The following is a 13,547-nucleotide window of genomic DNA, read 5'->3' on the forward strand; positions in this document are numbered from 1 at the left end:
ATTCACTCTTCATGCTGATCATTCACATGCTTCGCTAGAAGGGTCCAAGTGCATTTATCTTGGAGCCAGGGAGTATCTTCCACCTCTCCAGATCACATGGCTGCAGACAGAAAAAGCCTACGGGACTGTCTGTGAGCACTCGGTGTGTTCTCATCCCGTTGCCCTGGCAGGAGAAGCGGAGAGTTTGCTGCTCTGGCTGCGTGTCGTGCTTTCATGCATGGCCCCTCTACCCAGAGCAGGGGCGCGAGCTCTGGGGTTATAAACCCACAGCAAGGAGACTTTAAAAGCTGGGTTAAGGAAGGAGATGTTGCAGGAGGTCTCTCCAGCAGAAACCTGCAGGAACGGGCACTTTTTTCTGGTTCTGAGCTAAAGCGGGTTGAAATGCCAGTACTTGGGGTAGTAGAATAAAAGGTTTGGGGTATTATTTTAAAAATACTTGAGTCCTTTGTGACGGCCATAATGTGCCACTAATAGGTGTCCGCTGGGATTGGGAGGCACCTGCCATGGCAGGGGGACAGGGGCTCGCTGGCAGTCTGCCCTCAGCCCCAGTCACTGCAGCCCTGGGGGCTGAAAACTGGGACTGGCATTTGGGCTTCCTCGGAAGTGTGGGAGAGAACCTGATCCAGACTGAAATGGTTGGGTTAGAGTTTCCTGATGAGGATCCTTAGGGCAAGCTGGATATTTTTCAATGGGAAACTGTCAGGTTTTCTGAATTTGAAAATTCCTGGTTAGATCTTAGGGTTGTAACTGGTGGCCCTGAGACCTGGAAATGGTTCTGCACCAGCATGATGTTTCTCTTACAGGAATGAACTCTGGGTGCCCTTTGAAAAGTTTTTCCCCCATGGATGCCAGAGGTAGCCCTACAATTTGGTGGGTCACGCTGCGTTTGCAAGTCCCTTAGGAGGAGAACTGCTGTGACACCCCTCTGGGGCAGCTGGGTTTGCTGGAGGGCGGCACTGCAGGGCTGCTGCAAGAACCATTGCCCAACCTTGAGTGCATCGTCCCTGACAGCATTCCTGCCTGGCAGGATTCACGGAGCAGTAACGACTACATAAATAAGTCAAAGCATATGACTCAGGATAGGAAGTTTGGGCTTTTCTTGGCAAAATCCCCTTTCTCTTTTGCAAAGCATTAAAGGTGCGTGCCTGAGCCTTAATATTCTACCGTCCACATGTAAAGCTTGGGCTTCCATCCACTCACCTCACCAGGAAACAGCACGACCAGTACTGGCCAGCAGCGAGCAAACTGGTCCAAAGGTGTTGGGGAATGAGAAGATTCCCTTCGGAAGCACGCTCCTCATTTGAGCTGACCGTGAGGTCACCACAGCCCCCTGATGCAGGGAAAAGAGATGTGACCAAGAGTGCACTGCAGCCGATGATGGGCGTTCGGTCCTCGGGACCAGGCTGGAGCTAAAGTAAAACTGTAGGGAACGGGTGTAATGGTGATCCCCTCTCCCCAGCGCCTGGCAGGCTCTGCTGCTTGCTGACGTAGCTGCTGTCATTGTAAGACCTGTGTTGCCTAGCTGGGCTCAGCTCTGTTTTTCACGTTGCTGCTGGAGGGAATGAGAGTGGAAAAGATGTTTCTTCTTTTTTCCCTTTTTAAATGTTAGTTATTTACAAACAGAACTCATTCAGGAGAAGAATACTCCACGTTTGGCCACGAATGCCCCAGGGTTATTCATACCTCCTTAAATACCAGTCAGTTCAGAAATTGTTATCACAAAGGTATTTGTTTAAAGTACATTAGCTGAAAGGTTGAATGCATTGGTAGCTCCGTGTAAACCATCAGCCACACCGCTGGCTTGGTAGTGTCCCGCTCTGGGCTTTGTGAGGACTAGGGGGAGAATGCATTGGGCTGAAGGGGAACAGCTCAACCTGCTCCACTTGGGTCACAACATGGTGCTCGTGTGAATAAGAGAAAAAATTAGGCAAGTGGAACCTGAGAAAGGGACTGAGCTACCACCCAAACAGGATGGTGGAGGGAGCTAAGGGGTGTATCAGTCACCTCGGCTGCGTTGTGCTTCCCCCCACACATCCCCCTCGCTCCAGGTCACTGAATTAAAGCTGTTCCCAAAGGGAGGGTCAGGACCCCAGGTGAGGTCACCAGCCTGGCAGAAACAAAACTGGGGATATTCAAGGCCTGGAGAGACCCAGAGATGCTCAAAGAGGTTAACAGCCACCACGAAAGCATCTTTAAACCTCCAGGCCAGTGTCAAAGCAACCAGGCATCTGTGATAAATATGCAAGCCACGCTTCAGTCCGGGAGAAATAAGTAAGCTGTTGTATACACGGAGCCAGGGAGGTGGGGAGCTCCTGCCCAAATCACTGCTCGGTGGCTGCTGATGCTGGCAGAGGAGTTTCCCTGGAGACTGCTTCCTCGGAGCCTGCGCGGGGCCGGCACAGGGCTGGGAGGCAGCACCCTGATCCACTTGGCATGGCCTGGGCAGGCAGGGGAACACATCTGGGGTGAGGGACAAGGTGGAGGGGCAGGCTTGGGGATGATGGTTGGGTGCTTTTGCTGAATCTGGGGAAAGCAGAGCTGGATTACTTCCCGGTGAATCGTGCCGCAGAAATGCGGCAACTTCTTGGCTGCTTCTCAGCAAGTCCCCAGAGCCAAGGAGTAGGATATCCCAGTGCCATGGATGCTGGGCAGAGGAGGGGAAGATGGGTCCGGCAGAGGTGAGGACACTGAGGGAGGAGTGGGGCGTGTGGAGGTTGCTAGACACTGCTGGTGTGTTTGCACCAGCTGGAGTTGGTGCTCACTGAGCTTCCCTCCACGTGAAGGACGGGTGTTTGAGAGCTGACCAGCCAAGGTGATTTGTCCCCATGGCTGATGCAGAAAGGTTGCATGGACACTTCTCTTTCTCCCCCTTTGCCCACACTTTTATTTTCTAACATTTAAAAACTATGCCGGGGTTTGGCATGGCTGGCCACCGAGTGAACGTGGAGGGTGAAACTCACCCAGCTCCCTCCTGCCTGGCAGCCCTGGAGCCAGCTGGGCTCTCAGCCACCACGGGCTCCTTCCCACTCCCGTGGCAGCAGAGCGGCGTCCTGAAGGGGCCGAGCGGCAGGAACGCTGCACCCCAGCTGGGGGACGGGACAGGGACCCCGCTGGGCTGCATGTCCCCTGGCTGCAGCCACCTTCCGCAACCAGCAACGGGTTGTGCTCCCCGCCCAAGGACCCGCTCCTTAGAGAGGGTAAAGGTGCAAGCCTGGCTGGCGGGGCGGGCGGCCCGAATTGATGGGAGTTGTGCAGCTCCTGAGCCGTGCTCCTGAGGAGCGCAGTGACCCCCGGGGAAGTGCGGGACTGGGCTATATGGAGTATGGGACACAGCTTCTGTTATTGCAACTCGGGTATAACAGCATCCCCTCGGGACATTCAGCCAGGCAGCCAGGCCAGCGGCCGGCTCTTCTGGAGTTATAATCAACTTACATAAACTTCCTTTTGGGATTTTACCAGCCAGATTCTTAAATGTATTTGGGATGTGGTGCACACCGATGATCCCCGAGGCTGCGGCACACAAGGGTGCTCTCTGAGCCGAGAGGCTGGGTACCAAGGGATACAGGGAGCCGAGATGGTCTCAGTAGAGCATCTCCGATAGCCTGAGACTCGCTCTGGGGATCCGCCAGACCCTTGATGCTGTTACCCTTCCGAACGGGGTGCTGAGCTCATGTTTGTCTCTCGCCCTACTCTTTCCTTCTAACAGATCTGCTGTGGAATCAGCTTTTCATCCTTCTCCACGCACTGTCAGCTGGGAGCTACATCTTCTGTGCCTTCTCACGCTGCTGGGTCTCCTGACGGGGTTTGCACCGATGTCTCACCGGGGCTACAGGACACGCCGGGTCTTCCAGATGAGCCTTTCCGGGGAGAAGTGGGGCGGCGTGTTCGTTGTCACAGAGAAAAGGCCGGGGTGAGGCTTGTTACGAATAAAAACCGGCACCGACTAAGGGCCACTGTGAATTAGACAGGTTGAGGTAAATGGTATCAGGGTGTGAGTCGTCTTTTAGATGTGTGTAATTCGTGCGCACGTACACAGCGGGTTTGGAGTCTCTGCCTTGCCGGCCGTAAGAACTGGGGGACAAATACCCAGGACGTTAGTGGTGATGATGGGCGAGCACCATCCCATCAGCTGGAGATTAATCCAACATTTTAATCTCCTCAGGGGAAGGTCTGTGGGTTTTGCCGGCCTCAGGATGGAGGGGGGTGGGGTGGGGTGGGTTCCCCAGGACACCCACCGAGCCCCTTCCTGCACCTTCCACTGGAGACGGAACCACCCACAGCCGCCCGGGCCGTTATCCCCGGGCGTGGGTACCCGAGAGCATCCCCGTCCCTCGGCTCCGGGTTGAAGCGTGCAGCAACCCCCCCGCGGCAGCCATTGCTCCCCGGTTCACACGACCACCGCCCCCCCCCCCCCGCCCTTGTTGCTGCAGCAGCGTGTCTCTGCCGGCTCGGGGAGCCCCGGAGCCCCCAAGCCGGCAGCGGAACCCCGAGGCGGAGCAGGGCCGGGGTGAAGCCCGGCGGCGGGGCCTGCCCCCAGCGCGGAGGGACGGGGAAGGCGCCGGCACCCCCGCCCCGCCCGCGCGGCCCCTTTAAGCGCCCCCCCCCCGCGCGGCCGGGCGTTGCATCAGGCACGTGCGCGCCGCCGGCCGGCCCGCGGGGGCGCGCCCCGCCCCGCCCCTCCCCTCGCCGGCGGCGCGCGCGGGCGGGCGGGCCGGCGCGGCGCGCGCCCCCGCGGCAGTCGCGTGGTCCCCGCGCGTCTCCATATTGCGGCGGCGGCGGCGGCAGGGGGGGGGCGGGCAGCGCGGCGGCAGCGGGGCTCGGGGGCGCCGCGTGCGAGGGGAGTTCCCCGGCGGGGCGGGGGCGCGCAGATGGCGACGCAGGTGGAGGCGCTGCTGCCCGGCGCCCCGCTGCTGCCCGCCGAGGAGCGCGCCCTGGTGCTGAAGCCGCCGCAGGACGGCGGCCGGGAGAAGGGCGAGCCGCCCATGGGCCCCGACGGCGGCCCCGCGGCGCCGCGGCCGCCCAGCGCCAAGCAGCAGAAGGAGGAGAGCAACAACCAGGAGAAGGAGAGCCTGCTGCGGGCGGGCGGCGAGGCGGAGGACGGCGGCGAGGCGGGCGGCGGGGGGCGCCGGGAGTTCATCGAGGCCCCGCCGCCCAAGGTGAACCCCTGGACGAAGAACGCCCCCGCCGCCGCGCCGGCGGTGAACGGGCAGTCGCCTCCAGGTGGGTGCCGGGGGTTGGAGCGGGGTTGCGGGGGGGGGGGGGAGAGCTGCTTGCGCCGCCGACCGCGCCCCGGCCGGCCGCGCCATGCGGCACGGCGTGGGGACGGCGTCGCGCCTGCGGCCTGCCGGGGAGCGGGGCCGCGGCCGGCGTGAGGGGAGCGCGGCGCGGGGTGGGGGGGCGCTGGTGTGTGTGCGTGAGGGGGGGGCGCTGGAAATGGGAAGCGGCGGCGCCGTCCGTGGCCATGAGGCGGGGAGCGCGTGTGCGGGGGAGGGGAGCGCGGCCCGGCCCGGGCAGCGGCCATGAGGCGGCGGCGGCGGGGGGGGAAGCGGGGGACGCTGAGGGCCCGGCGGCGGCGCGGCGGGCCCGGGCGCTCGGCGGTGGCCGAAGGCGCTCGACCGCGGCTCTGGGCGGCCGAAGGCGCTGGCGGCCGGGCCCTGGCGGCGGGCACGCGGCGGCCGCCCCGCTGCGAGCGCCACCCCCCCCCCCCCCCCCGCTCCCAGCATTCCGCCGCAGCGCAGGCAACGTGGTCGCTTCCCCGGGCGCCGCCAGCGTGCGGCTTCCCCCGGGAGCGCGGCCCGGCCCCCCGCCGCTCCCCGCCACCGCCCCCCTGGGGGGCCCTTCCCCGGCCCGCGGCCTGGCGCTGCCCACGTGTGCGGCGGCGGCTCCCCCGGCGCGCAGGCCGCGCCGCCTTTCTCTGCCGACTCATGGCGGCGGCCGGGGCGGCGGGGCCGGGGGCTGCGGCGGCGGCCGAGCGCGGCTCTGCCCCTGCGCGCTTGCAGCCGTGAATAGAGGTGGTCAGCAGCGAAGCGTGCTCGGCCGGGGGGGGGTGTCCCCAAAAGGGGGTCGCGTGGGGGAGCAGAGGGGCAGCATCCAGCTGTAGGGATGGGGTGACGCTGTCCAAATCGCGTTTGTAACCCGCTGCCGTCGTCAGCAAAGGCTGAAATTGCAGAACACCATTTCCTCGGGAGTTGGGAGAGGTGCAGCTTTTACCAGGAGGGCATCGCTCATACCTGCTTCAGGTGAATCGACGCTAAGAGGAGAATACGGAAGTTTTCACTAAGCACCTTGTTTGAGAAAGACTCTTAATTTTTCCAGCCTGCCTCTGTTAACTCTAAAATAGCACTGCCAGATACAACATCAGATTCCCTATTACTGTATGTGCTAGTGTTTTGTAAGAACTGTTACTGCTTAGCGTGATGATTCATCAGAGTTATTGATCTTTGGAAGATGGACAGCTCTGCAATTTCCACCTGGAAAGCTGTCATCTTAATGGGGAGTATAGAGGAGAAGTTAATTGTGCCAGGTAAAAGTGCGTGTTCAGATTGTTTGGTGGTTTGTCATTGTACACACCAACATAAGCAAAGCTTAACGAAATCCAGGACAGCGTTGCTGTCTGCATTTGCCTCTTGCGGTATGACATAAAACTGGTCACATCATTCCTTTGTGTGAAAGCTGTACTCCCATCGCGCTGCCTTCTCGGGTAACAGTCCCTAGAAATAAACCAAAAGATGCAAGGGATTGAACGTTCCTGTTTGAGGCTCGCGTCTAAGGCGCATCCAGATTTGTTACCAGGCCCGTCACAAAGGTGGGTGACTTGTCAAAGTGAGCAGGCATGAGGCAGTCTGCCCAACACAAGGAGGGGGGCCCTTGCAACTCCTGAGATGATTTTTAGAAGGAGAGAGCATGTCAGTACCATGTCCACCGTATGGTAGGGTAAGGGAGTAACACTGCAACACTGAGAATTTTCTTGGGCCTGGCACAATTGTCCCGGTATTCCCGAAGGTGTTTCAATAATGGAATTGGTTAGTGGTGCGTTTTGGGATGCTTGGCAGCAGCGACTGGTTCCTGCAGTGCCCCAGACGCTGCCACTTGGCTCTCCTCTCTTGGGGCATTGTTTCTTTTGCTGCCTGTTCGTTAGCAGAAGAGAAAACGTGTAAAATAAACACGGCTGGCGAACTCCCACGAGAGGCAGGCTGGCAGCTGACCTTGCCTGGCGGCCCTTCACCCAAGTACCTTCTCATAGAGTTTGCAGGCTCCTGTCGTGTCTTTGCTGCTTTGGGTGGAGGATTTCTTTTGGCAGATGCTTACAAAAAACGATCTGGAGCGTGAGTTTGTGCAAAAGATGGTGCTGGCGAGGTGAGTTGTCGTGTTGCGGTGACCTCCAGGAGATCGCCTAAGGAAACTGAATCCTTTATACACTTAAAGTGGATTGAGAGCTTTTGAAGTCTGGGAAGTCACCGCTGGATGTTTTCGGTTTTTCAGCAGAGCTTAGAAAACCGTGGCTCCCGCTCCAGCAGCGTTACCAGAGCAGTGCTTGTGTGCTGGAGATATTAAGTGTTTCCAGCCCTGATCCTGCCAGAGGTAGTGAGGAGAATGAGGAGCCTAGTGAAGACAGCTCTCTAAAGATAAAGGGATCCCTCTATGACTTGTTTTACAGGCTTTGAAAGCCCTAATTTTTTATAATGATTATATTAATTACAGGCCCGTAGAGCAGATTTAATGGACAAGACCTGCTCCTTAGGTGTTCACCCATTCTGTAATGGTCTGTGTTGGAATTAGTGCTTGTAAAAGTAAAGGCACTGAGCTGTGGCCCAGAGAAAACAGAGCCACCTTCAAGATCTTTGTGCGTTTCTGCTGTCTGTGTCGGAATACGGATAGGGAAGAGCTTAACAAATCCACCTCTGCTTGTTTTGAACTGTTCGACTTGCTGCAGCTGGGGAAGTTGAATGCATTGGGGCGCTGATGTAGGGACTGAAGAACAGTGTCCTTTTTTGACGGATTGGGATTTATCTTCAGAAATTGGTGTTTTGCCTACCTGCTGCAGCATTTTTACACTCAAGGGTGGCAGTGAGGTCTGTAATAGGGTGTTTGAGTGAATGTTTCGGCTTTTTCAGGAAGGAGAACTATTGAAGCAAAGCCTCTCCTTGCTTCTTAACGCCTCCTCCCAAGAGCACAACGGCGTGGCAGTAAGTGGAGCAACCATTAGATTGAGTTAGACAACAGCGATACTGCTGATGCTGTAAGCGGAGGCTGAGGCTCAGCTGGAGTGGCACACCAGAAAATCATCCCTGGTGCCTTGGCAAGATGCATGTTATGTTTCTATTCGTGTGCGTTTCTGAGTCAGGGTACAAGAGAGCAGAGGGGGATCCTTTTGACTCCTGAGGTAATGGACGGTCCTGTGCTGTGTGGCAAGGCTTGTATTTGACACTGCTTACTGCTTGTGAGAAACGCTGGCAGAGCTGGTAATGGCGCCTCATTTTTACCCTCTAATGATCTAGTAGCGAGGTCTGTGTGACTGTCCCCTCTTTATTACACGTTCTCTTCTTATCATGTAAATAAATGCAGCCAGCAGCGTGACTGGTGAAGGCATGATGGTAGTGTGTGTGTCTGCAGTAGCGAAGGAAACATTTTTTTGGCAAAAACAGCTTTGCACTTTTGGCTATAAACCAAATTCAAACTATTTTCTCAAATTCTTCTATAGAGGAGAAGCGTGGCTTGCAGTTAAGACAGCTCGACCTTCTGGAACGTGTTGTACTCCTCCGCTGTGCCCTGCAACAGGGCTGGTGCTGATGCAAGCGTTGGTGCAGACAGGTGTTAACAGCACCCCATTTTGAAAACCTGCTGGATTTATTTCAAGAAATATTGCATCAAGGCACTTGGCACTTCTTAATTTTTAAAGCCATTTATATCTTGGAAGTAAGAACACACAGGTTTTAATGAGTGGCACTGCAATTGCCGAGCTTTGCCCGCACTAACTTTTAATGCCGGTTTTCATTCTGGTTGCAAATGCTCAGCCAGGAGAAGGCAGTGTATTTCCTAGTGGAGATGCAGGAGGTGTTTTAATTGCTTGAGTAGAGTTTCTTGCTTGCCGTTTGGCAAATGTGCTGGGCGGATAAGCAGTACTTTCCAGAAGGCACACCTTAGTTGCTAGCAGCAAGCACCAGAGGTTAGCTGACTATTGTTCAGAGAGAGTGCGTGTTGCTTTATGCTGGAGCAGAGGCTGGGTTGGCTACCGGTGCTGAGGAGAAGGCAGGGGAAGATTCATTAGCTTCTCACCCCTTGCTGACTAACTCCCCATAGGGCTTTCCTGGAAACCAGCCTCCAGTACAGGAGAAGATGTATGGGAAGCTTATTTTACCTTTGGCATTTCTTTGCGTTCAGAGTAGATGCGCGCATCTGCCTGCTTGGGTATCCAGCTTGGTGGTGCTGCACACGCCTATTTCCAAAGTGTTGGGCAATTCTTGCTCTGTCGTGGCACGTAATTGTGGAGCTCTCCTGGCTATTTGTTGCAACAGAGCTGCTATCACAGCAGGAGTCCTCCCCCCTCCCTACCCCAAGTTTCCTCTCTGAAATACTGTTTTGTTCTGATCCCACAACTCACGTTTGAGTAACTCTTCCCGTCTTGTTGGGGAGGACGAGGGTAACTGGAACTTGCTGCTCCAAAAAAATGTGAAGGTTAGTGTTTTCCCTCCCCTGCATACCTTTGCCCTTCAGCTTTGTGCTGGACCTTTGCCCTGTTCTGCACTGTTTGTTTCGGGAAGGCTGGGGAATGCGGCGCAGCTCCTGAGAGCTGACTCACTAGCCCTGGTTGCTGGGCTTCGGTTCTTGCTTCTGCCGTGACCTCCGGTTCCAGATTGCCAGGTCCGAGGCGTCGCTGGAGGATTCTCACCAGCCACCTCTTTACCTTCATAATTCTTCCTTTAAACTGTTTATTGCCTGTGGTGCCATGGAGGTTTCCAGCGGGATTGCATCTGGGATCACTGGATTGGGCAGCAGAAGGACTTGGGTCAGATGTGAAGACAAATCAAGTGCAAAAAGCAGGGCTGGGAATGGGGGCACTGGGGCTGCAATGCTGTGCTCTCCCTTCCAAATTATGACACCTGATCCTTTTGCTGTGCTTGAATAGTGTGAAATTATCCTCAGGGGAACGGCACATGCCGACTTGGATAGAGTTAGGTTGCTCTTTGCATGCTTGAAACTACTTTGTAATGAATCTCCGATACCACCTCACCTTATTTGGCTAAATAAAGAATGGGCATTTTGGTAAAAGCCGTGCTGTCTAGACCAGGTTGGATGTTTTAATCGTTGCAGTTACTACGGCTGCAAACAGCAAGGGTTTTCTAAAAAAAAAAATTAATGAAAACTTAAGTACACTTGAATACTGCCAGAGGATTGTCATGTCATTTATGGTGGTGCACCTCTCAAGCAGCTCTGCTCCTGTCTCGGTAACCAGGTAAACGGAGGTACAGTGGCCTTGCTGTAGAGCTGGCAGATAACTGATAGGAGAGCTGAGAAGGCTTTTTGCTCTGCTCTTACCATAAGTCCAGTTGGAAGTGGTGAGCTTTGTTCACTCCCAACCACGATATGCATTTACACTATGGTCTTTAGAATGTTATTTCTCCTCTGGTCGTTTTGGCATTGGAACTTTTGCTGACTTCCTACCAAGGGCTCTCCATGCTGCTGGCTCTGTCAAATTCCTGGCTTGCTGTGCACACAAGGAGCTCAGGGAAAGAGGTGGTGCAACCTTGGTGATACCTGCTGGGCTCTTCCATGGTGGTAATGCCATCTAGGTGGAGCTTTGCATGGGCAAGAGGTCATCTCCCAGGGTTGGGTAAAGCTCTGGGTACTCTGTGTGGTTGTATGGGCTCTGGCATGGCCAGCTCTGCATGTGTCCCTTTCTTCACTTGAGACCAGGCTTCAGTTCCAAACTCATTCTGCAGGTCCAGGTCCTTGTTAGTGGTTTCTGAGTGGAGTTGGGAGACTTTTCTCCTTGCATTGAAATAACTGGCTAATCTGAACATCTAGTAGCAAATGATACAGCTGTATGACTTGAGCAGGTGAGAGGAGAGGTAAAAGAAAGGTTTCAAAGAAGTTAATGCAGTGCTGTGAGAACTTAAAGCAGCTACTTGTGTATTTAGGCAACAATAATTGGTGACCAGAACAAATGGGAACTGAATTTGGCCTTGAATAAATCAATTACCAGACTTCTTTGTGGGCAGAGTCCTGGGTCAGGGTCGGTCTGAATTGCTTGGCAGAAAGGAGAAGTGGATGTGCACGTGAAGGTCCTGCAGCCGTGGAGTAAAAACTGGCACAAGGCATTTGGTGAAAATAGGTTTGCTGATGGCAATTCTAATACTGTGCAAGATACACGTTTTTTGGGGGGAAGGGTTGTGGAAATGGTGGTCAAGTCAGGTGTCAACATGTTTCTAAACAGAAGCTCAACCTGCAATTGCAGCTTCCCAGAAGATTTTCCTAACTGAACTTTCCTCTATCAGAATATGCGTTTGGGCTACAGTTTGGGGGACTTCTGTGGGCAGGCCTGGGTGGATTGCCTTTTCTGAGCAAATTGGAACGTACTGTTGTTGTAGCTCTGCTGGTTTCAGTATTGCACCAGGCTGCCGGTGCTGGTTGAGCTGCTGGAGCCATCCTTAATCTGGCCCAGCTTCGGTGTGACACTCACTATGGATTTTACTGGGATCAAGAGCTCTTCTTGCAGCGTTAAAGCTACCTGTGCTGGGGGATATTCTGCTGTGACATGCAAGGAGATGGAGGAAGGGCTCTGAACTGGCTGATCTAATACCTGCATTATCAGTTGTTTACCTTCAGTGTCCTTCTGAAGCAAAGCTGACTTAGGAGCAGCAGCTTGCCTCGACACTTCCATGCGTTGCAGCACTGTACGGGGACGCACAGCAGGCAGCTGGCTTCGGTACTCTGCGGTGATTGTGATTTTATTTTTGGTTTTTTTGGTTTTGAGTCATCCTGTTCCTTTACATGGTCACAAGTCGGAAGGGTTGGTAGAGATCTCTGCTGCGGCTACCTTGGGGCTGACGGTGTGTGGGAGGTGACCATGGTGGCCCTGGCTGGGTTGGATGTTCTGGCATGACGGATCAAGTGGAAGCCTCTGTTTGCTTTAGAAAAATGGCCAATGGAGGTGGCTGTTGGTGTGACTGAGGTCTGTCAGTGCTGCTCAGTCCGGTTCTGGTGGCACTCAGAGGTGACACAAGTACCCTTTCTTCGTTTGATCTAGAAAATGGCACTCCGTGCGTGGCACACACAGCGTGCTGGCGGGCGCAGCTTGCCCTGACGTGCGCTCCTGGGGAAGCACGTTCGCTTCCTGCCGGGCACCCCTTGAAGTGGCTTCAAACAGGTCTGCAACCTGCTGCTTTAGCAGGCAGAGCTGGCCCGTGACCTGGCCACACGCCCGCAGGTGCTTGTCTCCATTCCTGACTTGCTCCCCAAAGTGGCCCTGGCCTCTGACGGGGCTGGGAGAGGCATCCCTGTCCCACGAGGAAGGCGGTGGAGGAGAGGCATCTCCTGTGCGCCACAGTCTCACTTGGTCTCTGGCAGGCTCTGCAGAGATCCCTGGTGACGGTGAGAGCGGTAGTCAGGGGGGCACCGGGGAGAAATGGGGGCTTGGAAGGGGCTGGTGAACCTCACGTGTCCTTGACACATGAACCGTGGTTGGAAAGCTGGGCGGAAATGTGCTGCACGTCCTTCCCGCTGGGCTCCGGGGCGGCCGGAGGGGCTGTGTAAGCCCGGGGAGGGGGCAGCGCACACGTGGGAGCCCGGTGCTGCTCCGCTCTTCCCAGCCCAGGTATGGGGGTGCAGCCCCAGAGGCTCGGGGGGTGGTGGGAGGAAGCAGAGTCCGTCCCGAGCACACTGCTGAGCACGTTTTTCCAGCTGAACGGCAGCGTGTGCCGCGCTCCCGCAGAGTGACTCTGCAGTCTGCAGGGCATGGCTGCGCGCTGGAAGGGATCCGCCGGCAAGAGGGAGGGCGAAGGGGGCTCCTTATCTCTTCTCCTTTCCTGGTAGTCGTTTGACTTTTTTGACTTGCCTGCCGGATGCGTGTGTGGAGAGGACAAGGTTTTCAGGGCTTGATAAATTAGGTTTTAAGAAGTCTGAAACACTGAGAAAAGAGGTGAGTTTTTCCTGACTAAATATGTGGGGAAACAAGTATGAATTTGGAAAAGCCACAAAAATGAGGAAAGGATAGAGTTTTGTTGATGGGGAAAGTAAGAGAAAAGGTGTGTTTGGAGATCCGTGTCTTACCTGCTTGGTAACTCAGAGGTTGGGTATGTTGCTAAATGCTTAGCACTGTCTCTAAGCAGATTACGTATATATTCAGCCTTCACACTAAATTCACTCTTTTTTTTTTTCTTTATAACTGTGCTTTTGAAAGTTTCTGGTCAGTGGTACAAATGAGTGATTATTAATTTACCAAATGTTACTTACCAAACTACCTGGTTTGCACACTTAGAGATGATGAAGCTAGTGGTGGAATGAAATAGTGAGAACTTATGGTTAATAAGCAACACTCGAATGTTTGA

At 55.2% G+C, this 13,547-nt stretch overlaps 1 protein-coding gene across 3 annotated transcripts in view; it reads left to right on the forward strand.

Moving 5' to 3' along the window:
- Nucleotides 1-4,868: 4,868 nt before the first annotated feature.
- The window catches only part of LARP1 (La ribonucleoprotein 1, translational regulator), a 42,792-nt gene continuing 34,113 nt past the window's right edge, over nucleotides 4,869-13,547 (forward strand). For all 3 annotated transcript variants that reach the window (XM_059825663.1, XM_059825664.1, XM_059825665.1), the window contains exon 1: nucleotides 4,869-5,220. In XM_059825663.1, coding sequence (XP_059681646.1) covers nucleotides 4,869-5,220 — 352 coding nt within the window. The remainder of the gene's footprint in view (nucleotides 5,221-13,547) is intronic.

Source organism: Gavia stellata, chromosome 16 (assembly GCF_030936135.1).
Source record: "Gavia stellata isolate bGavSte3 chromosome 16, bGavSte3.hap2, whole genome shotgun sequence".
Classification (NCBI taxonomy): Eukaryota; Metazoa; Chordata; class Aves; order Gaviiformes; family Gaviidae; genus Gavia; species Gavia stellata.